The sequence below is a fragment of the Chrysochloris asiatica genome, unplaced genomic scaffold (assembly GCF_000296735.1).
Source record: "Chrysochloris asiatica unplaced genomic scaffold, ChrAsi1.0 scaffold00042, whole genome shotgun sequence".
Lineage (NCBI taxonomy): Eukaryota > Metazoa > Chordata > Mammalia > Afrosoricida > Chrysochloridae > Chrysochloris > Chrysochloris asiatica.
This window is the reverse complement of record NW_006408560.1, coordinates 5503397-5529480: the sequence shown is the minus strand read 5'-3', so window position 1 is coordinate 5529480 and position 26084 is coordinate 5503397. Positions and strand designations below refer to the sequence as shown.

General features: G+C 40.0%; 2 protein-coding genes across 2 annotated transcripts in view; one reads left to right on the top strand and one right to left on the bottom strand.

Moving 5' to 3' along the window:
- Positions 1-1525, bottom strand: part of POLR3C (polymerase (RNA) III (DNA directed) polypeptide C (62kD)) — a 14283-nt gene extending 12758 nt beyond the window's left edge. Inside the window, exons 1-3 of the mRNA XM_006861324.1 lie at positions 1367-1525; positions 459-714; positions 163-348 (exon numbers count right to left, since the gene is read on the bottom strand). Of these exons, the coding sequence (XP_006861386.1) occupies positions 163-348; positions 459-714; positions 1367-1513 (589 nt within the window). The 5' untranslated portion in view covers positions 1514-1525. The remainder of the gene's footprint in view (positions 1-162; positions 349-458; positions 715-1366) is intronic.
- A 1277-nt stretch (positions 1526-2802) lies between these two features.
- The window catches only part of RNF115 (ring finger protein 115), a 103915-nt gene continuing 80633 nt past the window's right edge, over positions 2803-26084 (top strand). The window contains exon 1 of the mRNA XM_006861323.1: positions 2803-2941. Within this exon, the coding sequence (XP_006861385.1) occupies positions 2852-2941 (90 nt within the window). The 5' untranslated portion in view covers positions 2803-2851. The remainder of the gene's footprint in view (positions 2942-26084) is intronic.

Sequence of the window (26084 nt, the reverse complement as noted above, 5' to 3'; positions counted from 1 at the left end):
CTACGCTACCAAAGCTCCCCCATTATTATATATTATTATATACATTATCTGACACATAGCAACCACTTGGTAAGTACTGAATTGATTGATCTGTTAACTTAAAAATGAAGAAGAGTCCACAGTTAGGACAAATTACAATTTTCAAGGGTCACAATTTCTTACCTATCAAGTTTAGTGTAGGAACTAGGTACATGTCCTTTTCATTAATGACAAGGATGGGGGCAGGCGGTGGTGACCCAGTGTCTGATTTCTCAGTGGCAGGTACCAAGGGACAGCGTTGTACAAAGTGTGTGTCTGCCAGTCGCACAAAAGTGTTTGCTACTTCAGCATAATCCATGGTTTTACCATCTGTACAATAGGAGGAAAAAGATAGTTGAGATCATCTAAGACAGCTGAGAGTTCACTCCTGTAGCCAGGTGCCCTAAGCTTTGGCTAGCAGCTGTGGATACAGTACTGACCTTCCATAGTCTCTGTAAGTCGGTCTGCCACTTTCTTCACGACAGCAGACATTGTCATTTTGCCATTCAATAGCAGTTCCTCAACAATTAACTCTCCAGTGTCATTGTACAGCGTTTTGGAAGTATAGATATACCGGGGATACCTAAGCATTCGCAGTACTTGGCTGCACTGGGCTTCATACTCCACCATACCACGTTTGTGCACCTGATATGTCACCAGATTGTGTTGGATAAGGACACAAAGGGATTTTTTCACCTAGGTAGAGCCCAAAAGAAAGAAAGATCTGAAGACGCAGCTCAATGTTGTTGGCAATTTTTGTCCAATGGTTTTCTAAGCATCAATAAATGACTAGATGGACAGCTCTGTGCTTCTTCCCTCCCTCCCTTTGAGTAGTTCATAATAAGAATCACATGCCAATGGAAGACATCTAGACAATTCTCTTGCTATGATGCTTCTGTTTCCTCTGATTCTTATCTTCCAAATTGCAATTTGCTTTTACTCAATCATTCTCATTCCTTAAAGATACTGTTGATATTAATAGGATTACAGTAAACAAATGTGGTGTGGCACTCTAGGATAAGCACTGGACTGCTAATCACAAGGTCAGTGGTTCAAACCTACCAGCTGTTCTTTGAAAACTGTTTATTGGGTTGTTATTAGTCAGAACCGACTCCCTGGTACATGCCAACAACAGTAAACAAATGAGGTGTGGAATGGGAAGAGGAATGATGTGCCTAAGAAACCACAAGGAGCTTGAAACATTTGACAAGCAGCTTGGGAAAGACAAGTCCCTTATCTTTCCTCCCAAATAACTTGGTTCTGATTCTAGGGTCTGGCTTCTTAGCTTTTCCATTTTCTTGAGTGGGGAGTAGTGACAGAAGTGTAAATTAACGCTATTTAAACATACCTGGTCCAATGACGTTCCTGTGTCATGGGCAATTACTCTTAGGGGCTGGCTGCCAGTTCTGATTAGGTGGACTCCAATTTTTTCTACAATCTCTCCAAAATGCTCTTGCAGCAACAAAGAACACAGTTTAATTTCTGCTTGAGTCATTGTACTGGGGTAGGAGAGGCCTCTAAGCTAGGACAAAAAAAATTATATGATAGAAATTTTTTCTTTCCTGTTAGGTGTAGAGCTGAACATAAATTCATGTACTCTTTCTGAAGGGCAACTTGGCAATATACAGCAAAAGCCTTAACATCTTGCATATCTTGACACAACAATTTGACTTTGAGTATCCTGTCCTTCGTTCTGCTATGCATAAGGTCGCTATGGGTCGGTACCGTCTCGATGGCACCTAACAACAACAACAATCCTGTCCCAAGGAAACAATAGTAAAATGTCACTGTAGTCTTTTTATAACACGGAAATACTGAAACAATTTGATTCTGAAATGTCTACTTGACAAAAAGAAACGGACATAGTTAATTACATGATTAAACCGGTTGACCTGGAGTTCATTCCGACCCCGCGTGTGGTCAGGGTAGAACTGTGCTACATAGTATTTTTGCAATGGCTGATTTTTCGGAAATGGATCGCCAGGCCTTTCTAAAGTAGCTCCTGTGGATGGACTCAACCTCTAACCTTAAGACTTAACTGTTGCACCACCCAGACACTCCTTATAGGATTAGTTTTACAGATCTTCATTCAATTCCTCAGAATCCCAGTGACTGTCTCCTAGTATCACCAGAGAGACAGATACCATCCATCCACATGTTTTAAGAAAAACATCCCAGCCCCTTCGCTGTCCTAGAGGATTTACAAGGTCTTTGGTTCTTGTCTCTCCACCCCCTTTACGCAGGTTCGCGGCCCGAACTTGGTCTATGGGTCTAGAGTGAGGGTCGTTTTGTTCGAGCAGCATTTCCCACTAACCTCCAGGACAATGCAATCCGGGGGTTCCAATCCTAGTGTCTCGAGTTCCTCCTACCGACTTCGTGAGGCTCCCACTAGCCGCCCGAGCAGAGGGGGAGCCCACGGCCCTTTCTCGCAAGAGGACTGGCACTCGGAAGAACCAGGAAGAAGTAAAAATGTGGGCCGCTCTACCCCAGCTTTCCGGTGGTTTCCGGGACGCTCTTTCTCTCTTCTCGCTGGAAGGTGGGAGGACCGGCGAGGGGCTGTTTGAGGAGCCAGCCGGCGGGTCGCGGCGGGAGAACTCTCCTTCCTGAGCCTTTTTGGTGCTGGGAGGCGGGCCGCGAAGTCGTGGGCTGCGCCGCCGTTGTCTAGCTGAGCCCAGCGGACTCACGTTACCGACGTGGGCTCTGAAGCCGCCGGCCGCACGGAAGAGGCAGCGAAGGCGGCGAAGGCGGCGAAGGCGGCGACCGCACCTGGCGAGGTAGCGGCCTGGCGAGGGACCGGCCGGCTGTCCTGTCCGACAACACGTGGAGGAGAAAAATGGCGGAGGCCTCGGCGGCCGGGGCAGGCTCGGGCGCTGACCGATTTTTCTGTCACTTTTGCAAGGGCGAGGTTAGCCCCAAACTACCGGTAAGAGCCCCGGGTCCTCTGCGCTTGAACACCTGTATGGATTCCTATTCCCGATGTCCCGGAACTGTGTCTAATTTTCCTGCACAGCCTTGATTCTCCTGGTTTGGTTCCCGAATACCTGCTGCCCACAGTCTCGGGTCGCTGGACCCTGCCCTGGTTGTCCGGGCCTGTATTAAACCCTGGGGTTGCTCCACCTGTCCCTCATTCCATCTCCTTTCTTTAGCTGACACCCTCTGTCTTTTTGTTTTCCTTAGTAAGTTCACCTCTCACAACTCTGCCCCCAGTGTTCTTGCACTCTTCTTCACCTTTTCTCCTTCCTACAATGACCTCTCTTCCGTCTCCCCCATTCTCTTTCCGCTTTTGCTTCTCACCAACCTCTATTTCCCTTCCCACTTTTCCGCAGCACTGTCCTTCCCCTGCCACCCCCATCCCTTCTTTCCTCAGTGAAGTTAAATAGCGGGTGGTTGAGGATTGTCCCTATTCGGTTGTCTCTAGGGAAGGAAAAAGAGGTTTGGAAAGTAACCGAAGGGAGAAGACGGGAGATTTTGCTGTTCAGTGATTGCTAGGGTTTTGTGAAAGTGAAAACAGCAATGTGCTAATGCCTTGCAGACTGTCTGAACTCTATCATTCTAGAAGAAAATGGCTTTAGGAAGGAGGCAGGACATACTGTTTCAATTTGGTTTGATTTAGTTGCGATGTTGCCAGTATCATCTTCTATTACCCACTTCTCTTAAAAAGAAAAAGGATTTAGGATAGAATCTTGGGGACTGCATCCTCAAATATCAAACTGATTTAATCAGTTTCTGCCAGATTTACTAGTCCCCTTAAGAGGTAATTCAGTCGTGAGCGAACGGCTTCTGCAGCATGCTAATCGCTCCAGCACCCCCAAACCAGAAGCTGTTTTGGGTTGGGTTTATAGTGCCAATTGGGAGACCCTCCAGGGTGAATGTTAATCACTGGCAATTGGAATGCAAAGGTTAGAAACAAAGAGGAAGGAAGGATCAGTTATTGAAAAACATGGTCTTGGTGATAGAAGAGATGCTGGATGTTAAGTCTGTAGAATTACTTAATGATAGTTATTTTATTTTATTTTTTTTAAATAAAAAGTCTCCATTTTCAGTTTTAAGTAAGGGTGGCTGCAGAAGTTTATCTATTTCTAGTATCATAGAGACAATCTGTGAGAAAGCCTACTAAAGTGTGTCTGCCAGCCTTCTAAGCAGAAATAATCGAGCTCGGTGAATAAGTGCTTTAAGGGTATTGTCTTATAAAATTTGTGCTTTTTTGGGGCTATTCCAGCGTTTTCTTTTCTATCTGCCTGTCCCCAACTTCATAGTCATAATATTCATTTAAATGCTACTTCGTTTTGGTTTCTGACTTGGCTGTGTGAGTGTTTTTGCTTCAGTACTCCGGAGAGCAAGTGCTTATTTTTTTCCCCCAGTAGACATCAGAGCCTCCAGAATTCTCTTACTACACAGCTGAGTGTGACTGCAGCCAGTATGTGTGTGATCAGTGACCTGTCATTGAATATGCTACCTTTCAAACATTGGAGCCTTAAGCTTTTCACATCCTTAAGGCACTGCCAGTCTTTGTTTAAGTTCCAAATCCCCACAATTTATTTGATCTTTTCTTCTTGCCATCTGAAGTTCTCACTTCAAAGGGCTCTTGGAAAACGATAATTTGAAAGACTTTTTAGGTATTTTTTGTGTGTTCACAACCTGGTATATTATCTGTCTTGCCCAATTTATAAATTGAAGCCTAGTATAATGACATATAACTGAATGCTGTCTGTGCATATATGGCTCTATGTTGGATGTCTTGGAGGTGGTGTGGAAGAATATTTGGTCTCTGTTCTTAATGATCTCACAATCTTGTTGGAGAGGCAAGACAAAAATCACATAAGGTGATTGATACTGGCTAATTCAAAAAGACTTGAAAAAGCTTTTGGAAAAAACCTCTATAAATTTAAAATTCCATTTTCCACGGACTTTTTGAAGCTGCCTTGCATGTGAGAGAAGAGGGTGTGGGACAAAGTTTGGTGTATAAATCTGGGGCATTTAAGGTGCTCTTTGTCTTTCTAAAATAGCCAGGCAAGTAGGGGCTACACTGACCCCATACGTGACAAGCCAAATTTCAGGAAGGGAGGGGGACAGACATAATGCAGTAAGGCATATTTCATTGAGGTCCCAGTGATTAGGGAACTCTGTACCTTGGAGCTCACTTTTTGGGGGCTTTTTGGATTGGTGAGAGCATCATTGCAGAGCAGAGGCCAAGGCTTGTTCCTGGGGCCAATGGAAGTCTTATCCTAGGACCTCTCCCAGACCTTGTTTGTTGTATAATTTTGCTTGTATCTTGTCTGATTATAATAAATGGGTAGTTGTAAGTATTGGTAATGTTGTTAGGTGCTGTTGAGTTGGTTCTGACTCTGAGTACAACAGAGTGAAACACCACCCAGTCCTGTGTCATTCTCACACATCCTCACAATTCTTATGTTTGAGCCCAGTGTTGGAGCCCACTGTGTTAATCCATCTCACTGAGGGTTTTTCTTTTTTCTCTAACCCTGTATTTATCAAGCGTGATGTCCTTCTCCAGGGGCAGGTCCTTCTTGAAAACATCCAAAATACAAGATATGAAGTATCACCATCCTTAATACAGCATTCTGGCTGTACTCCTTCAAAGACAGATTTGCTTGTTCTTCTGGCAGTCCACAGTATAGTCGATATTCTTCGCCAACTGTATAAATATGGACAGCAGTCTCGGAAAGATTCCTGGTCGTGCACTGGTTAAAGCACTTCACTGCTAGCTGTTCCATTTGAGAATGTCCTGGTGATCTGCTCCCATGAAGATGACAGGTGTGGAAACCCTGTGGGCAGTGCTTCTCTGTCCTGTTGGGTTACTATGAGTTGGAATTGACTTGAGGGCAGTGGGTTAATGTTGGTTGTTAAGTGCCGTAGAGTTGGTTCCAACTCATAGTGATCCACCCTGTATAGGGTTTCTGAGTCTATAAATCTTTGCAGGAGCAGAAAGTCTCATCTTTTACTTGCACAGTGGCTGGTGGACTCAAACTGCTGACCTTGTGGTTCTCAGTCTAGTGCTTATCCTACAGAGACACCACACTCCCATGAATTTTGTGAGCTGTTCTAGAGAATTAACATACCCACAAGGGCAATGAGCCAGTAGGGCCTGGCAGTACTGAGTCTTTTGTGCAGATCCAGCTCTGGGTGGCTGGGTAATAGGGAAAGGCTGTTGAAGGATAGGGCATTTCTAGTTTGTGACCTAGTCTCAGGGACTAGAGAGAGAAAGAGAAAGAGAAAGAGACATTTGGTTTAAAGTGTAGGGAGTTGTATAGATTCCTGAGCCTATGACTCATTCTCAGTGACTTGCCCATGGGGAAGTTTGACTTAGCTTAGGATATATCAGGATGATGTCTGATATAATTCTGGGTAGTTAGGATCTGAGAGAGAACTTTTGCCACAGAAGTTGGGAAGGTGGGCAGCCTAGGAAGGTGAAACCTGGATCCATTGCCAGATACAAATTGGGTTCATGTGGATTCTTGCATTGAAGCCCTGTTGTAGTGTTTTCCTCAAAGAGGAATATGACAGTCAAAGCCGGATTTAAATTGAGTTTTGAGGGATGAGTAGAATTCAGGTGAGGAGACTAATATAGACTCTAAGACAAGAAAAGGAAGAGTGAATTGAAGACTGGAGAACTATTTTGCAATTCATGGTTGTTAGGCCTTTTTAGGAAAAGGTGAAGTGAGGCACAAAATTATAGCTTTGATTCATATATGAACTAGTGAGTTTTATCTTATTCAAGGTCATTTCTATATCCTTAACACCAGACATTGATCTTTAAAATGTTGATGAGGATGACCAGGCCAGTAAATAATTGGTTCACTACAAATCTGTCTCTGCTCCTAAAAACCAACTCTACTGGTAAGTCAGTAGTATGATTTTTCATATGCTCCATATTTAGGACCTGGTGTGACACTGTAGGATAAGCACTGGACTGCTAACCACACAAGGTTGGTGGTTCTAATCCACCAGCCACTCTTTGGAAACCCTATAAGGATCACTATGAGCAGAACCAAATCGGTACTTAACAACAACTGGATTATTTATGCTGGGTATTTATAATAACACGGAGTATTAAGTTTGCATAAAACATTGCTTTTTAAACTTTCTGGAGGGATTGTAATCATTGTAATGAAATTAAATGTATGATTTGTTGAATGTGGGACTGATGATCTGTCTGATCTATAAACCTTCACTCAACTCATAATAAATTTTTTTTTTTTAACTTTCAAATGCTGTCCTAAATATGTTGCTGTTAAGCGCTGTCAGGTCAGTTCCAACCCATAGTGAACCCTGCATAGGGTTTCCAAGGAGCAGTTGGTGGGTTTGAACTGTCAACCTTGTGGTTCAAACTGACCTTGTCCAGTGTGTTATCCTGCAGTGCCACATCAGGACTCCAGCATACATTGGACACGCAGTATTTGCTGAATTGGATGAATGTCATGAGCAACACAGGTGTCTGTCCTAGGATACCTAGACCCAGTTTATCATGAATAAAAATTTTCTTTGTCTGGACTGAATCTACAACTCAAGAGGGTAGTGGTATGATAGTTGGATGACAAGGCCACCTGTATGTTCTGGCCTCTTGGGCACCCACAAAAACCCAATCCACTCCATCAAGTGGATTCTAACTTCTATAAGCATATGGGACAGGGTACAACCACTACTTAGGGCTTCTGAGGTTATATGTCTTTACTGAAGTAGAATGCTTATATTGTCTTTCTCCTGCTGAGCAGTTGATGGGTTCAAACCACCGACCTTTTAGTTAACAGTTCAATGCTTAAACTATTGCATCATCAATACTCCTCTCTGAACACCAGAGGCTGAATATCTACATCAGCTTTCATTGAGTTACCCAGTGAGAAGGACTACTTCACTGTGGTCTCAACTCTTGCCATGTACCTTCCAACATGCAGAGCCATAATTATGTTCAACAGGTCTAGGTTGAAAGAATTTATCTGATTCTCTTCTCTCTTCCCTAATCTTTAGTATAATGTATGTTGTTGTTAAGTGCCATCGAGTCGGTTCTGACCCATAGTGACCCTGAATAGGGTTTCCGAGGCTGTAAATCTTTACAGGAGCAAAAAGCCTCATCTTTCTCCTGCTGAGCAGCTGGTAGTTTCGAACTGCTGACCTTGCGGTTCGCAGCCTGATTCGTAGCCACTACGCTACCAGAGCTCCTTTAGTATAATGTATAGCACTTAATATATTGCAAGTGTGTGCAGGCATAGCAATACCTTACTCAAGGTTCAACCCTGAAACTATCCTTCTGTTTTTGTTTATTGGTTCTATACTATGAAGGATTCACCAACCCTGCTAACTTTAATGTGCATATTAGGAGAAATTGTTTTGGCTATAACTTCAGAGAGCTTGGAGTATGCCTAATACTGTATAGGTTAAGGCACATGTAGCTTGAATTTATTTCACTTGGTGAAATAACACCCCTTACTGTTCATCTTAGTTTAGCAATCGTAGCTTTGTGTGTGTATCTGGTTTCCATCTTCCCAGATGATTCCCACAAGATTCATTTAGAAAGAAGTATTAAGAAATTAGGGGAACTCTTTGGAGGGGATTTAAAAAAAAAAAAAATTGTTGTTGAGAATATGTACAGTAAAAGGTACACCAATTGAATTTGTACATGTAATTTTTTTTAAAGCATTTTATTGTGATTTGGGTTAAAGAGCACGTTAGTTTCACATCCAACAATTTATACATTTTGTTTCATGTTGCAGTTCCCTCAGTGTTACAGAATTCTCCTATTTTTACTTCCTGGGTTCCCTGTTTCCAATTGTCTTTCTTCCTAGCGCCTTCCTACCCTTTGAACTTTGCTCTTATGCAAATGTCACCTTCCTGGTCTTGTATGGTTGATTGTTCTGAGGAGCACGTTACCTCACTGGTGCTATTTGTTCACTTTATAGGCCCGCCATTGCTTGCTGAAAGGTGATCCATGAGGGTGGGCTCAGTTCCAGGTTTGAGGGGTATGTAGGGACCATAGGCTCAGGAGTTCCATTAGTTTTTATCAGATAAATAAGCCTGGTCTATTTTATGATTTTAAATCTTGCTTTACATTTTTCTCCTAGTTTTTCCATGTGTTGTGATCCTGTAGCTGGACACTGTTTAGTTCCTCTGGTTTTAGGCTAGTGAAGGCTGTGGTTCTTGTGGTCTATTAGTCCTGGTTTCCTTGAATTTTTGACTTCTTTCAGTCCTGTCTGCTCCAGGCGGGAAGAGACCAACAGTTATATACCAGTAGATTGCTCCCAAGCTTTTAATTCCCGAGTCACCACTCACCAAAGTAGGATGTAGAACATTGTCTTTGTGGATTATCTACATGTAACATTTAGTGACATTGATTACATTCTTTCAGTTGTGTAACTGTTCTCACCCTCTTCTCCTGAGTTGTTCCTCCATCATTAATATAACATACACTCACTGCCCCCTAAGGTCTCTATCTAATCTTTTGAGTTGCTGTTGTCAGTTTGATTGTAAGTAAGATAGTACTTGAAAGTGCATAATGCTCAAGGCAGACATTCTTTACTAGCCAAGCTAACCTATTGTTCCGCTTTAAGAAAACTTCAGGGCATATTTTGGATTGAAGGTTTAAATGAAGGGACTTTAAAATGAAAATGTAATTAGTGGACTATGTTACCTGTTAGGCTTCAAAGGAGAGTCTTCATTTTAGAAGTCAATATTGATTTAGGAATTTCTCTTATTAAAATCAAACATTATCTTAAATAAAGTGAAAATAATTTTAGTAAAGTTTGTTGTTTAAAAAACTCATAGTGACCCTGTATAGGGTTTCTGAGGAGTGGCTGGTGAGTTTGAACTGCCAACCTTGTGGATAATAGTCCAGTGCTTATCCTGTAGCATCACACTAAAACTCCTAATAAAATGTGTTGTTGTTATTAAGTGCCGTAGGGTCTCTTCCGTCTTGTAGTGACCCTGTATAGGGTTTCCGAAGAGCAGCTGGTGAGTTTGAACCGCCAACCTTGCACTTCAAACTGACCTTGTGATCCAGTGCTTATTCTACAGCACCACACCAGAACTTCAAAGTTTAGTAAGTACTGAACTTGGATTTTGAAGGAACACCAGTGATGCCGTAGGATAAACATTGGACTGCTTAATCACAAGTTCTGCAATTCTAACCTTCCAGATGCTCTGCAAGAGAAAGATGGAGGCTTTTTGCTCTCATGAAGATTTACTGCCTTGGAAATCCTATACAGGGTTGCTATGAGTTGGAACTGATTCCATGGCACCTAACAACAACAACAATAAACTTGGATTTTAAGTAAGATTGGAGTCCTGGTGTGGCTCTGTGGGTTAATGTGCCAGACTGTAAAGCTGTTTGAACTGAAAGGTCGGCAGTTCAAGCTCATCAGGTACTCCTTGGAAACCCTATACAGGGTTGCTATGGGTAGGAATTGACGTGATGGCACTTAACAACAACAACATATATCTGAAGCCTCAGTATTTTAAATGTATATGTTGTTAAGTGCTGTTGAGTCAGTTCTGACCCTTAGCAACCCTGTCTAGGGTTTCCGAGGAGTGGTTGGTGAGCTTGAACTGCCGACCTTGCCGTTCAAACCAACCTTTCAGTCTAGTGCATTAACCTACAGTGCCACACCAGGACTCCCTGTTAAGTGCTATCACGTCAGTTCCAACCCATAGCAACCCTGTATAAGTTTTTTGAGGAGCAGCTGGTGAGCTTGAACTACCAACTTTGCAGTTCAACCTGACTTAGTAGTCCAGTGCATTTACCCATAGCGCCACACCAGGACTCCTAAATGTGTATATGATGGGTAAAATAACATTTGTATTTTTTGGTCACCAAATGATAGTGTAAATACTAAGAAAGCCAAGACTAATGGAGGTACTAGACTAGATTTAGGGATGAATGAATAATGAACAAGAAGATGCCTTGGTGGCATAGTGGGTTAAAACATTGGGCTACTAACCCAGGAATCCTGATGTGGAACTGTACGATAAACACTGGACTGCTAACCACAAGGTCAGCAATTCAAACCCACCAGCCGCTCCTCAGAAACTCTATATGGGATCACTATGAGTTGGAACAAGCCTGTCAGCACTTAACAACAACAGTAGGGTTTCTGAGGCTGTAAATCTTCATGGGAGCAGAAAGCCTCACCTTTCTCCCATGGAATGGCTGGTGGATTCAAACTGCTGACCTTGGCATTTAGCAGCCCATTGCCTAAACCATTATGTTATCAGGACACCTTCCATCATTAAATAGGTGAGATAAATCACATACAGAATAATCTTTTGGTTTTGATAAAACTAGGATGATTGTTAGGTGCCTTTTGGGGATTGGGGGAAAAGAACAGATTCTGTCTCATGGTGACCCCATAAGTGCCATGTGTATCAGAGTAGAACTGTGCTTCGTAGGGATTTCTATGGGTGATTTTTAAAGAAGTGATTGCCAGACCTTTCTTCCTAGATGCCTCTGGGTAGACTCGGACCAGCAACCTTTCAGTTAGCAGCTGTGTGTGGTAACTGTTTGCACTACCTAGAGACTCCATGGGGATTAGGGTACTTCCCATATCAGACAAGATAGCAGTTTAATTAAGGGCTACCAGTATATTGCTTACCTTTGAGGCTCTGCTTAAAGGTGTTAATGGGCACCGTCTCCTTGTTATATCACTTTTTTGAAATGTTATTATTATCAACAAATAATGTTCATTATTTTGTTCTTCACAAGATGTTAACCATTGCAATTTATTTGTAATGGTGCTAATATAGGAAGACTTTCTAACCACTTCATGATTAGGTAAGCCCACTGGTCTTACTTCTTAAATGCATGATTTAGACAGATCCAAGAGATGTATCTAAGTAATGCTAGTAGAGTAGCTGAACTTGGGGAAGCAAGTTAGTGATTGAACGGGTTTGGGGGATTTTTTTTTTTTTTTCAGTTAAAAAAAATTTTTTTTTAAAAGTTTTTATTGTGAATTGAGTCATAGTTTACATGGGAGAACATCAGTTTTACACTCATCCTATTGTATTTCTTTTCATTGTAATGATTACAGTTCCTTCCATGCATTATTCAACAGTATTTGTTTCTATTCCCTGTTTTTTTTGAGACTGGGGATATACACAAAAACATTTAGGAATATATAATTAAACAACCAGAGGGCACATTCTGCAAGCCTGCCTACAGTCTAGAGTCCTCAGCGGCTCTATCCCTCCATGTCTTCATCTCTGCCTCCATCCCTGGTGTCACTACTTCTCTGGATAGAGTTGGTTTGGGTGATTTTATTAGCTTATATTACACTGTGCTATTGGTAATTTATCGGCTAAAAAGTCTGCTTAATTATTTAATGTGTATTTAGTGCTGTGTAACAGTTACTTATTAAGTATTTCTTAAATGGATGAGTGATATAATGACTTGAACACATATTTAAAAATTATTTCAGTGTTTTACATATTCATCAGAAAAACAAAATGCATGTGCTACCATAAGAATTTTGAACATATAATGTCAGTTAATAGATTCCCTGCAAGGATCTGGAAATAAGAAACACATATTCATGTAAAAAGAAAGCTAGTTCTAACTTTGAAATTCTACTGAAATAAATAAACATGCTTATATTAGGGAAGTCTGTGGGACTTTTCAGTATGAGAAAGAACAAAATCTTTAAATTAATTGTAGTTGAAATTCCTTGTGTGTTTTAGGGAACTACCAACTGGATGCTTCCACTTCATGTTTCTTTATGTTTAGTTGGCTTTTTATGACCTTTTCTTATGTTCAGGGAGGGAATGCTAAGTTCTTTCAGACTGCCATTTTCTAAGGTGAGAAAAGAGGTGTGCATCTTGTTCTCTATAGTCGAATTAGAAAAGGTCTAAGAATAAGAAGGAGCTCTGGTAGCGTAGTGATTACGAATTGGGCTGCAAACCTTAAGGTCAGCAGTTTGAAACTACCAGCTGCTTCACAGGAGAAAGATGAGGCTTTCTACTCCCGTCAAGATTTACAGCCTTGGAAACCCTGTACAGGGTTGCTATGGGTCGGAATTGACTCGACGGCACTTAACAACAAGAATAAGAATAACGTAGTGGTTACAAATCGGGCTGCTAACCTCAAGGTCGGCAGTTCAAAACTACCAGCTGTTCCATGGAAGAAAGATGAGGCTTTCTGCTCCCATAAAGATTTACAGCTTCAGAAACCCTGTGCAGGGTCAGTATGAGTCGGAACCGACCCCATGGTACTTAACAACAACAAGACTAAGAAGACCGTGGAGTCTGATTTTTTATTTCTTCACCACTTACTACTGAGAAATAAAGGACATAGTGTAGCGCAGTGGTTCTCACCTGAGCTGATTTTGTTTTCCAGGTAACATTTGGCACTGACTGGTATTGGCGTCTAATGGATAGAGGACAGTTGTGCTATTAAGCATGCTACAATGCACAAGGCAGCCCTTTCCATCAAATAATTATCTGGCCTAAGCAGTCATGCATCCTGAAGTTGAGAGACCGTGATGGAAGAAGAGAAAAGGGTAGTCATTGTCTTCTTGTGTTACCGATGCTTAAGGTTTTGTTCTTGTGTAGCAATGATTTCTAATTTATATATCTAATTTATATTTTCAACAAAATAGTTGAGCCTCTACGATTTTAGCTAAGACCCTGACGAAGGAGGGATTTTTTAGAACGGAGATCAGTAGTTAGAGGCTGCTATTCCATTATAGCATTATCTGTTGGGGTCACTTTCTCTCCTTGTGGTTGTTGAGACCAGAGGAATTGGATCACTTCTCTCAAGTTACACACTGTAGGGCAATGTCTAAAAGAAAAGTATCCAAATTTTTTTGTCAGTTGGGAATTAATTGTGTAGTAGCACCACATGTAATTTAGTAAGACTGCTAGAAATTCCAGTTTGAGAACAAAGCAAAAGCCAAGACAGTACACTAACTTTAGATTTTTCTGTAGTTCAAATTAGCATTCATTAAGTTTTCTTTTCTGTGTTTCGTCTAGGAGTTCCATGTTCTCAAACAACTGTGTGTTTGTGTATTTTCATTTCTTTAAACTCTTGGTTGAGTGAGCTGCAGTTATCATTACTTGTTCTAATACTAATTTTTCATGTGACTGGAGCTGAGTCATTTGACCCTCTTGATTTACCTGCTTTATTCCACTGTAAAATGATACTTACATGTACCTTTTGGAAGCTTGACTGAGCATTCAGAGTAATGGAGCCTTATAATCCTTGATTGAAAGGCAGTGTGTTGTTGTTAGGTGCAGTCCAGTTAGTACCAACTCATAGTGATCCTATGCACAACAGAACAAAACACTGTCCGGTCCAGTGTCTACCTCACAATCGTTGCTATACTTGAGCCCATGGTTACTGCCACTGTCCCCGTCTTGCTGGGGACTTTGTTTTTGCTGACCATCCACTTTACCAAGCATGATGTCCTTCTCCAGAGATTGGTCTCTCCTGATAATATGTCCGAAGTATGAAAGACGAAGTCTGGCCATTCTGACTTACAAGGAGCATTCTCGCTTCACTTCTTCCAGCACAGATTTGTCTGGTCTTCTAGCAGTCCATGGTATTTTTAATATTCTCTTCCAACACCATAATTCAAATGCATCAATTCTTCTATGGTCTTTTTCATTCATTGTCCAACTTTTACATGCATATGGGGCTATTAAAAATACTATGGCTTGGGTCAGGTGCACCTTAGTCCTCAAACTGACATCTTTGCTCTTGAGCACTTTTAAGAGGTTTTGTGCAGCAGATTTGCCTAAAGCAATATGTCATTTGATTTCTTGACTGCTGCTTCCATGACTGTTGATGGTTGATCCTAGCAAAATGAAGTCTTTGGCAACTTCAGCTTTTCTCCATTTATCTTGCAGTTATTTATTGGTCTAATGTTGAGGATATTTGTTTTCTTTACATTGAGGTGCAACCCATACCTAAAGCTGTTGCCTTTGATCTTCATCCATGAGTATTTTAAGTCCTCTTAGCTTTCCACAAGCAAGGTTGTATCATCTGCATATTGCAGGTTGTTAATGAGTCTGCCTCCAATCCTGATGCTGCATTCTTCGTATAATCTAGCTTCTTGGTTTATGTTCTTAGCCTACAGATTGAATAAGTATGGTGAAAGAATGCAACCCTCGTATATACCTTCCTTAATTTTAAACCATTCAGTGTTCCCTTGTGTTTGCACAACTGCCTCTTGGTCTATATACAGGTTCCTTATGAGCACAATTAAGTGTTCTGGAATACTCATTCTCAGCAATGTTGTCTATAGCTTGTCATGATTCACACAATTGAAAGTCTTTGTGTAGTCAGTAAAACACAGGTACACATCTTTCTGGTATTCTCTTGTTTTTAGCCAAGATCCATCTGATGCTAGAATTACAGCCCTTGTTCCAACATCCTCATCTGAATCCAGCTGGAACATCTGGCAGTTCTCTGTCAATGTACTGTTGCAGCCATTTTTGAATTATTTCAGCAAAAATTGACTTGCATGTGATATTAATGATAATCTGATGATTTTTACATTCCCTTGGTCAGCACTCTTTGGAATGGGTACAAATATAAATCTCTTCCAATCATTTGGCCTGCTAGCTGTCTACCAAATTTCTTAGCATAGATGAGTGAGTCTCTTGTGCTGCATCAGTTTGTTGAAAGATTTCAATTTGTATTGCATCAATTTTCAGAGTCTTGTTATTTTCCAATGCCTTCAAGTGCACCTTGGACTCCTTTCTTCAGTGTCCTTGGCTGTTTATCATATGCTGCCTCTTGAAATGGTTGAACATAAACCATTTCATTTTGTTACAGTGACTCTGATTATTCCTCCCATCTTCTTTTGATGCTTCTGCATCATTCAATATTTTGCCCATAGAATCCTTCAATATTGCAAATTGAGGCTTGAATTTTTTCTTCAGTTTCCTCAGTTTATGAAATGCTGATTGTGTTCTTCCCTTTTGTTTTTCTAACTCCAGGTCTTTGCACATTTATTTCATTATAATATTTGATTTTGTCTTCTCAAGCTGCCCATTGAAAATTTCTATTCAGCTCTTTCACCTCCTAATTCTTCTGCATTTGTAGAGAAATAGGGTCATTACCTTCAAGCCAAATAGTTGGTAGTTCAAAGCCATCCATCTGACCTTGGATACCCTGTACAGTGTTGCTTTGAGTTGGAATTGATTCATGTGGCACTTAACAATAACAGGCCCTTTTCCATTGAAAAAAACATTTTAGTTGTTTTTTGTTTTAAGTTCAGTTGTTAGGAAGTTCAGAGTTCAAAGTCCCCAGGTACATATCAAATAGAAGTGAGTCAGCTCTGGTGATTTTAAACCAGGCATGCTTGTGTGTTAAATAGACTGTCAGCTTTCTTCTTCCCAAATAGGCAAAATAGAACAGAAAATCTGCTAAGACAGGTAACCTCTGTCTCTGATTTCCACAATTGTCACAGGGAATTCTTAGACTAGATAGATGTCTTAGCTTCCTTGTCATTCACTCTGATATTATGTAGATTTGAGTAGACTTTGAACTTTTAGAACCATCTTCAGTTACAATAGTGGTTTCATTATGCTCACTTTTACCTTTCAGAGGAAAAAATTCCCATGTCCTTTCTTCCTTTTCCTGAAGTAACTGATACCTGTAGCCATAAAGCAATGATGCTGATCTTTTAGCCTGGTGATTCTCAAACCTATCAGACCCAATACCCTCTTTTGTTGTTGTTGTTGTTAAGTGCCGTCAAGTCGACTCCGACCCATAGCAACCCTCTATAGGGTTTTCGAGGAGCAGCTGGTGAGCTTGAACCACCAACCTTGCATTTCAAACGGTTTTGCAATCTGGCGCATTAACCCACAGTGCCACACTAGGACTCTACCCTCTTTTGTTTGTACTCTTTAATGTAATGAAATTCATTGGCAATATAACTTTCCTACACATATTTTTAAAATAAAATAATTCTCTAATGCTCATGAGGAATCTATACATGTACCAAAAGACAGTTGTTTGAACAGAACATGGGAACACTGAATGGTTTAAAATTAAGAAAAGTGTACGACAAGGTTGTATTCTTTCACCATACTTATTCAGCCTGTATGCTGAGCAAATAATCCGAGAAGCTGGGTTATATGAAGAAAAACGTGGCATCAGGATTGGAGGAAGACTCATTAACAACCTGCAGTATGCAGATGATACAATCTTGCTTACTGAAAATGAAGAGGACTTAAAACATTTACTGTTGAAGATCAAAGACCACAGCCTTCGGGATGGATTACATCTCAATGTAAAGGGGAAAAAAAAATCCTCACCACTGGACCAATAAACAACAACATTATCAACGGAGAAAAGATTGAAGTTGTCAAGGACTTCCTTCTTCTTGGATCAACTATCAACACTCACAGAAGTGGCAGTCATGCATTAGGCAAATCTGCTGCACAAGACCTTTTTAAAGTGTTCAAGAGCAAAGATGTCAGCTTGAAGACTAAACTTAGTGCCTGACCCAAGCCATGATGTTTTCAATAACCTCATATGCATGTGAAAGCTGGACAGTGAATAAGGAAGACTGTAGAAGAATTGATGCCTTTGAGTTATAGTGTTGGAGGAGAATATTGAAAGTGCCATGGGCTTGTAAAAGAATCAATAGATCTGTTTTGGAAGAAGTACAGCCAGAGTGCTCCTTGGAGCCAGGATGGCCAAACTTCGTCTCTCATACTTCAGACATATTGTCAGGAGGGTCCAGTCACTGGACAAGGATATCATTTTTGATAAGGTGGATGGTCAGAGAAAAAGAGGAAGACACCCCCCCCAACGATATGGATTGGCCAAGTAGCAGCATTGATGGACTCAAGCGTGGCAACAATAGTGAGGTTAGCCCAGTATTAGGCAGTGTTTCGTTCTGCTGTGAGTTGGTACCGACTTGATGGCACCTAACAATAACAACAATATAAAAAATAAATAAAAAATAGCCATTACAATATAACAGATATTTCAACCTGTATATACTCATAACTGGAATACTTGGTATAGTAGATATTGGCAACAAACAAAGAATTAACTTAGTAACATGACATGTACCAGAGTAGACAGCTATGAGTATTTGCAACTTAAATACCATGAGAGGCAAAATACCAAAATGGTGAGCAATTCTTGATTAAAATGACAAATAAAGTGTAATTTTCTCTTGCTGTATTTAATGATTGCGTTACTGGAAATTTAGTGTATATTAAAATTATGTAAAAAAGACTTCAGTCCTAGGCTTTGGTAACTATAAAGATGGTTTTCATTAGCCTAACTATCCACGTGGGAAGTTTTGAGAATAGAGAGATTTCTTCTTTGGGCAGTACTTTCTTAGTTTCTGCCCATTAAATGTCAGTAGCATTTTAAATTATTGTGACAACTAGACACTTCCATAAATGCCAGTTGAGTTGTTAAGTGTCATTGAGTCGGTTTTGACTCATAGCGGCCCTGTGTAGGGTTTCCAAGGAGCGGCTTGGTGAGCTTGAACCGCTGATTTTGCGGTTCAAACCGACCTTACAGTCCAGTGCATAAAACCGTAGTGCCATGCTAGGACTCCGTCAAATGTCAGTAGAGGATTATATTGTTATCATTGAAAATGTTCTCTACTCGTACAGGAAACCATTTTTTCATTTTATCAATTATTCTTCCCTTGTTCTTGTTTATTATACACTACCTTAATGCAGTCTTTTCACAAAATGGAAGATAAGTCTTTGTCCTTTACACTTGACTTATTTGTACTTTAGAAAATTCTTCCCATATGCCTCTAAATTACTCATTTCCTCACCACTCATATTTATTATTGCTACTTTTTTTCATCAGTGTTTAGAACAGTCCTGGTACATATTAGACATATAATAGGTTGAATGAATGAATTGTAATTGTAAATATATTTCCTTCCTACTTCCTGTTTTTGTGCTTAGTGATGGTGCAGTGATATTGTTCGTAAAACACCTAATGAATGAATAAAGGGTTGGCTCATAGCAATGGTATGATGGACAAGTCTACCGGTCTCATAATAAGTGGCAGGCAAAATTGAACCTCTTGTTTTAATATGGCTTTGATTTATATACTTACATGACAGCATATAAGTAGAGGAACTTCCTATGTTGTATGTCCTCCAGTTGAATAGCTGATTGGCTTTTTAGGCTGTTATTTTATTTATCACTTATAATGGAATTTGTTGACTGGAACTTAGTTGCTTCTTTAAGTGGTAGTGAGAGGTGCTTTTCATACTCAACACAAATTTATTAAGCTCTCATTTCCCTGAATTAACTGAGAGTTTATGGTATCAGTTATTAGGTTCTGATTTTGTAATATGGTCAACTACTGTGAGTCTCTGGTGTTTACAGAGGTATTTGTGTTCTTATATAACACAAGTTAAGCTGAGAATTTAAGACCTCAAAGTGGACATTTAGAACCATAGCTTGTTGGGTTGAAAAAAAATCATTGCTATTTGGATTGCTGATATGCAAAAACTATTTATAATGTACATTTACTTTCCGTTTTGTAACATGTAAAAGGCAAATTCAGCAAATTAACTTTCACTTCTAGTCTCAATTTGCTTGTTTTAGATTAAAAGAGTGATGAAAATCTGTGGAAAGGCTTCAAAAAGTCTGTGGAAAGTGGAATTGAAAGATAATGGAATTTTTCCATGAACTTTCTGACTCCACCTTATATTAACAAATAAGAATGACAAGAGTGTTTAATTCCCTAATATTTTTAACCTTGCCTAGTGGTTACGAATCGGGCTGCAAACCTTAAGGTCAGTGGTTCGAAACTACCAGCCGCTCTGCGGGAGAAAGATGAGGCTTTCTATTCCCGTAAAGATTTACACCCTCAGAAACCCTGTACAGGGTCACTATGGGTAGGAACCGACTCGACGGCACTTAACAACAGCAACAATTAATCATTAAGGAGCTCTGGTAGCGTAGTGGTTACGAATTGGACTATGAACCATAAGGTCAGCAGTTCGAAACTACCAGCTGTTCTGTGGGAGAAAGATGAGGGTTTCTGCTCCTGTAAAAATTTACAGCCTCGGAAACCCTGTACAGGGTCGCTGTTAGTTGGAATCGACTCCACGGCACATAACAACAACAACATTAATCATTAAAATCATTGGTTTGCTATTCTGCTTCAAGTGTAGGTGCTGATTCAATTAAGGAGATAGGTTTAGTGTTATGCTAACATCCTATTTTAGTACAAAACTGGTATTTGATGCAATGCTACAACAGAGTCAGAGTTCTTAAAGGTTTTTTGACAAGTTTAGCTAGTGTAACTATTAAAAGAGGGCTATAGAAGATTTCCACTAAATTCTCTCTACATATTTATAGATGGTAATTTTCTAGTTCCTATTGCTGGTGGCAGAAGTATGTCTGTTTTTAATCCTGAATGTGATTGATTTAGAAAGTCTGGATGTTTTCTTTGAGGGTACACTGTAGTTGTGAATTATGAGCATTTTGGGAATGACTTGTGTTTATATCATAAGATCATGCAGTAATAATAGCATTTATTCAGTGACTATTGTTCACTGCCATCAAGTCTCCTTGACTCATGGGAGCCCCATACCCAGCAGAACTCAATGCTGCCTGGTCCTGTACCATCTCCATGATCAGTTGGGGATCAGACTGCTGTGATCTAGAAGGTTTTCAATGACTAAGTTTTGGAAATCGCCAAGCCTTTCTTCCTAGTCTGTGTTAGTCTAGAAGTGCTAATGGAATCTGTTTAGCATCATAGCCGCGTGCAAGCCACCACTGACAGATGGGTAGTGTCTGCCTATGAGGTACATTGGCTTGGAATCAAATCCTGATCTCTTGCTTGGAAGGTGGGAATTCTGCCATTGAACCCATTTCCTCCTAAGTATTTATTTTAAAAACCATTACTATTGAGTCAAATTGGACTCCTAAGGACCATATAGGACAGAGTAGAACTGCTCCCTGAGATTTTCAAGACTGTAAATCATTATGGAAGCAGACTACCTCATCCTTCTCCTTAGAAGTGGCTGGGGGTTCAAACTGCTGACCTTTCGGTTAACAGCTCAATGCTTAACCCACTGTGCCACCAGAGCTCCTTAACTATTTATTGTTGTTACGTGCCATCAAATAAATTCTGTATAGAGTTTGCTAGGATCAGCTTGGTGAGTTTGAACTGCTGACCTTGCAGTTACTAGTCCGGTGTTTATCCTGTTTATGGTTGTTAAGTGCCGTCAAGTTGGTTCTGAGTCATAGTGACCCTGTTTAGGGTTTCCGGGGAGTGGCTGGTGGGTTTGAACCACCAACCTTGTGACTCAGACTGACCTTGCAGTTCAGCGCATTATCTGCAGTGCCACACCAGGACATTTAGTGCCTGCTGTATAGATGCAATGGCAGTAGCAGTGGGTTTAAACATAACAATTGTGAGGATGGCACAGTACCAGGCATTGTTTCATTCTGTTATATATATGGTTGCTGTGAATCAGAACTGACTTGGCAGTACCTAACAACCATAACAATACTGTATTCCAAGGGAGTCCTTGTATGGTGCAGACAGTGTGCTTGACTGCTAACTAAAAGGTTGGAGGTTCAAGTCTACCCTGAGGTGCTTCAGAAGAAAGGCTTGGTGATTTACTTCTGAAATACCAGCTGCTGAAAACCCTATGGAAGACAGTTTTATTCTGACATTTGGGATCATTACTGAGTTGGGATTGACTCCAGGGTAACTAATTTTCTACAGTAAAAATTATGAAAGCGTGTGTGGGGTGAGAACTACTCTGACAGAAGGAAAACAAATATTTTCCGATAATAGAGATAGGAAAGTGAGAAGACAGCACGCTGTCAAACGCAGAAAACTTGTGAGACCCAGAAAAACAAGGCAGTCCTGTTGAATTCCAGCTCTCACAGGTTTTACTGTATATTGCAATAGCCTAGGTACTTGGGTTAAAGAAGTAAAGAGATTTCTCAAGAGTAAATTGTTAGGAAAAATGGAGTTAGACTTAAGTGATTCCTCCTCCATTTGACTTTCCTTAAACATTGAAGTAATGTAGCTATCTCAGGATAAGAGCACATGTGTGAGATGTGTTTTGAAATAGCAGGAAAGGGCTGTTAGAATAAACAAACTGGTTACAAGATATAGAAGTAACCATTAGCCTCATTTTCCAGCTGCTATTAGCTCTTTATTCTTTAACTGGTTTCATTTATTTTATTAATTATATATAGTGTATTGTAGCACTGTTTGTGTGAGATTTCATTTTAACAAACAGATGAATTGAATGTTTGAGACCTTTTCCTCATTTGTAAAATGAGACAATTGTGTTTATTTCTGTTATCTTATGGTTTAGTGATTGGAACTTTTGGCTATTTTTGGATTTCTGTGTAAGAGGACATTTTGTTCTATAGTTTTTTCACAAAGAAGATCACATACTACTTACTTAATTAATCCTGTTGTTGTTTAGTGCCGTCGAGTCAGTTTCGACTCATAGCGACCCTTTATAGGGTTTACAAGGAGCGGCTGGTGAGTTTGAACCACTGATCTTGCAGTTCAAACTAACCTTTCGGTCCAGTGCATTATCCCACATCAGATCACTGAGAAATATCTTGTGGAACATGGTTTGTTTAAGAAATGCCTGCATCAGAAAGTTTATTAAAACCTGTAATTTGTTGAGTGTTTATTATGTTCCAGGAACTATCTGATTTAGGTGAAGTGACTTGCCCAACGTCACACAGCAGGTTTGTTATTCTGTTTCCAGTTCAGCTTTGTTTAATTTGTTATCATTGCTGTTAACCACTTATGCTGTTCTGAAGCATTGTTTCATTCTTACTTTGAGATTAAGTACCTAAAATTAGCATGTTCAAGGAAGTTGTTTTGTGTGTTTTTACTTCCCTAACTACTAGAATATAGTTGGTGGAAGTATGATTTTTATCAGCACATACACTTTGTACATGATTACAGTGACTTTCAATCAATCCCAGTTTATTTTTCTTTTCCTACCAAGCATGCTTTTGTTTCTGTATCATCGTGCTTGGAATGTAGAGTTTAGAAAATATTTGCTGAGTGAATGACTGTTGTCAGTTTATGTAAGAGGATTCTGTCAGCCTAAGCTAAGTGTAAGGAGATAAATTTCACATCTGAACTATTGTAACACATAGCAGAACTAAAGACTTACACTTTGTGGCTCATTCACCATTTTATATCTGTAACTGAGTAACTCTCCCTTTTGCTACTTTTAGAACAAAGAACACTATAACTAAATCTTTTCAGGCCATATTGTGTTTTATTCTCTGATATTATAGTTTGTTTTTTTCATAGAAAATTTGGCTTCTTGCCCATCTGATGAAGCTTATATCAAGTTAAGCTTTGTCCCGTGACCTGATTTTCTGCCTGGTTACACAATGAGCTAAAGAAGGTTGGTTGATTATACACTCCTGTTGGAGTTCTTGATAATGTCAGTGTTCAATCATGGCCTGGAATGAAGGAACAAAATGATGAAGATTGTGAATGATACTATTCTTAGTGAGTGAGATCATAAACTGGGGCAGTTTTATTGTTTTGGAACTGAATCACAACTCTCTAAACAGTATTTAAATTGTATTGGTATCCTTGTATAACACTAAAACTGTGGCCTAACTTTTGTTGTTTTTTGGTAAATTGCTCTTTTTTTCCTTTTGATTTATAGCCAAGAATAATCTCTTAAGGTTTCTTGAGCTCAGAGAACTAATCTCAGAATGCATAAACTGGAAACTTTGCCTTTTAAATGAATAGATGGACACATGAGAAAAATCCCACTGTCATGGAGTCTATCCTACTGACAGTAACCCTGTAGGACAGAGGATAATGGCCTCATAGAGGTTCCAAAGCTGACCATCTGTACAGAAGCAGATTGCCGTATCTTTCTCCAGTGGAGTGGCTGGTGGGTTCTAACCATTGATTTTTGATTAGCAGCTGAACGTGTAATCACTGCACTCTCAGGGCTCCTTGGACAGATAAACAGGAGAGACAAACTTCTTATTTTCCCAAAGGAGAGCTGGGAGACAAGTGAGGGCAGCATATGTGCTCTAGTTTTACAGATGGAGAAACAGATCCTTCTCAAAGACTAAGAAGGTAATGGTAGAATTGGAAACAGAGTTTGAAAGTTCTATTGTCTTTATTTTGTGAGTCACTGGATACTTTCGAAAAGAGAAGAAGTATGAACTGGCTTGAAAAAGAATGATAGGGAACTAAGGAAATAGTATGTAAAAAAAAAACAGGGACTCTGACCTAGACACGTGGAGTTGCCCCTTTGTTGTTGTTGTTGTTGTTAGGTGCCATCAAGTTGGTACTGACCCATAGCGACCTTATGCACAGCAGAAGTTAGCATGAAATTATGGATGTGGTACCTGGCCTCCTGTTGGTATTGTTATGTGTTCTTAGTGATTCTATGTATGAGACGACTTCAAAATATTTGTGGAAAAATGCCATTATCTTTCAATTCCATTTTTCCATGAACTTTCTCAAGTCCCCATGTACCACAGAATGAGGAACTATCCAGGCCTGCACTATCCTTACAGTAGTTTTATGTTTGAGCCTTAGCTACTGTTGCAAAAAATCTATATTGTCAATGATTGTCTTCTTTTTCTGCTGACCCACTACTTTACCAAGCTGATGTCCTCCAGGGACTGGTCCCTCCTGATGACATATCAAAAGTATCACCATCCTTGCTTCCAAGGAGCCTTCTGGTTGTACTTCGTCCAACAAGGATTTTTTTGTTCATCTGGTAGTCCATGGTACTTCTTCAATACCATAATTCAAAGACATCAATTCTTTGCTCTTCCTTATGCATTGCCCAGTTTTTGCATGCATATGAGGTGGTTGAAAAGACCATGGCTTGGGTTAGGTACACTTTAGTCTTCAAAATGACGTCTTTGCTCTTTGATGCTTTAAAGAAATCTTTTGCAGTAGATTTGCCCAATGTAATGTGTCTGCCCTTAGTCTGGGTTCTCTCAAGAAGTAAAACCAGTAATATATATATATTATATACATACATATATATATAATATGTATATAATATGTATATATATATATGTAAAGAGAAGTTTATGTCAAGGAAATGGCTCACAATTGTAGTGGTGGAAGAGTCCCAAGTCTGGGTCAGATGAACCAGAATTGGCAGGCGGGTCGGACAGGAAGGCAGGTCCAACAGGTAGAAAGGCCGAAAGCTCCAGTAGACAGACAGGCAGGTAGATAATAGTGCAGGCTACTGGCTCAAGTCTAAAGAACCAGAAGTTGGAGGACCAGCTAGATGTAAGATCCTGACCCAGCAGAAAAACGCAAGCTTTGCCTGAGTGTCCATTACATTGGAAGCAGGCTGCACTCCTGAGGAAACATCCTTTCAGTTGATTGACTGCTCATAGCCCATCGTCATAGAGTTAACTTTGCCTGTATTAGATGTCACCATGGGGATAACCACATCTCAACTGCCAAATCACTGGGAATCCTGGCCCAGTCAAGTTGGCACAACCCTTTAACTATCACAGCATCCTTTGATTTCCTGGCTGCTGCTTCCATGGGCATTAATTGTGGATCCAAGTAAAATGAAATCCTTGATAACATCAAAATTTTCTCCATTTACCATGATATTGCTTATTGTTTCTGTTGTGAGAATTTTTGTTTTCTTTATGCTGAAATGTAATTCATAATGAAGGCTTGTGGTGCTATGAATTTACTTGATATGACTTTTCTATCCGAAGTCTTTTTAAAAAAAGTTTTTATTGTGAATTGAGTGAAAGTTTACAGGGGCAGATCATCAGTTTTACATTCAGCAAATCATAATCATATACTTTGTTTCATTAAATGATTATAATACCCTCCATGTACCATCAGTTAACAGTATTTCTCTTTACTCATTTTAGCTATATATATATAAACACTCAGGCATATGTAATAATTTAAACCACCAAAGGGCACATTCTGCAAGTCTGCCTCCTGGCCGCCAGTTCTCAGTCCCTCTCTTTCCATGAATCTAGAGTCCTCAGCTGCTCCCTCTCTCCATGACCCCATCTCTGCGTCGTCTCTGGTGTCACTGCTTCTCTGTTCTCTCCTCCCTTGATGGTCCTAGGGTCCTCTGTTTCTGGACTGTAAGATTAAC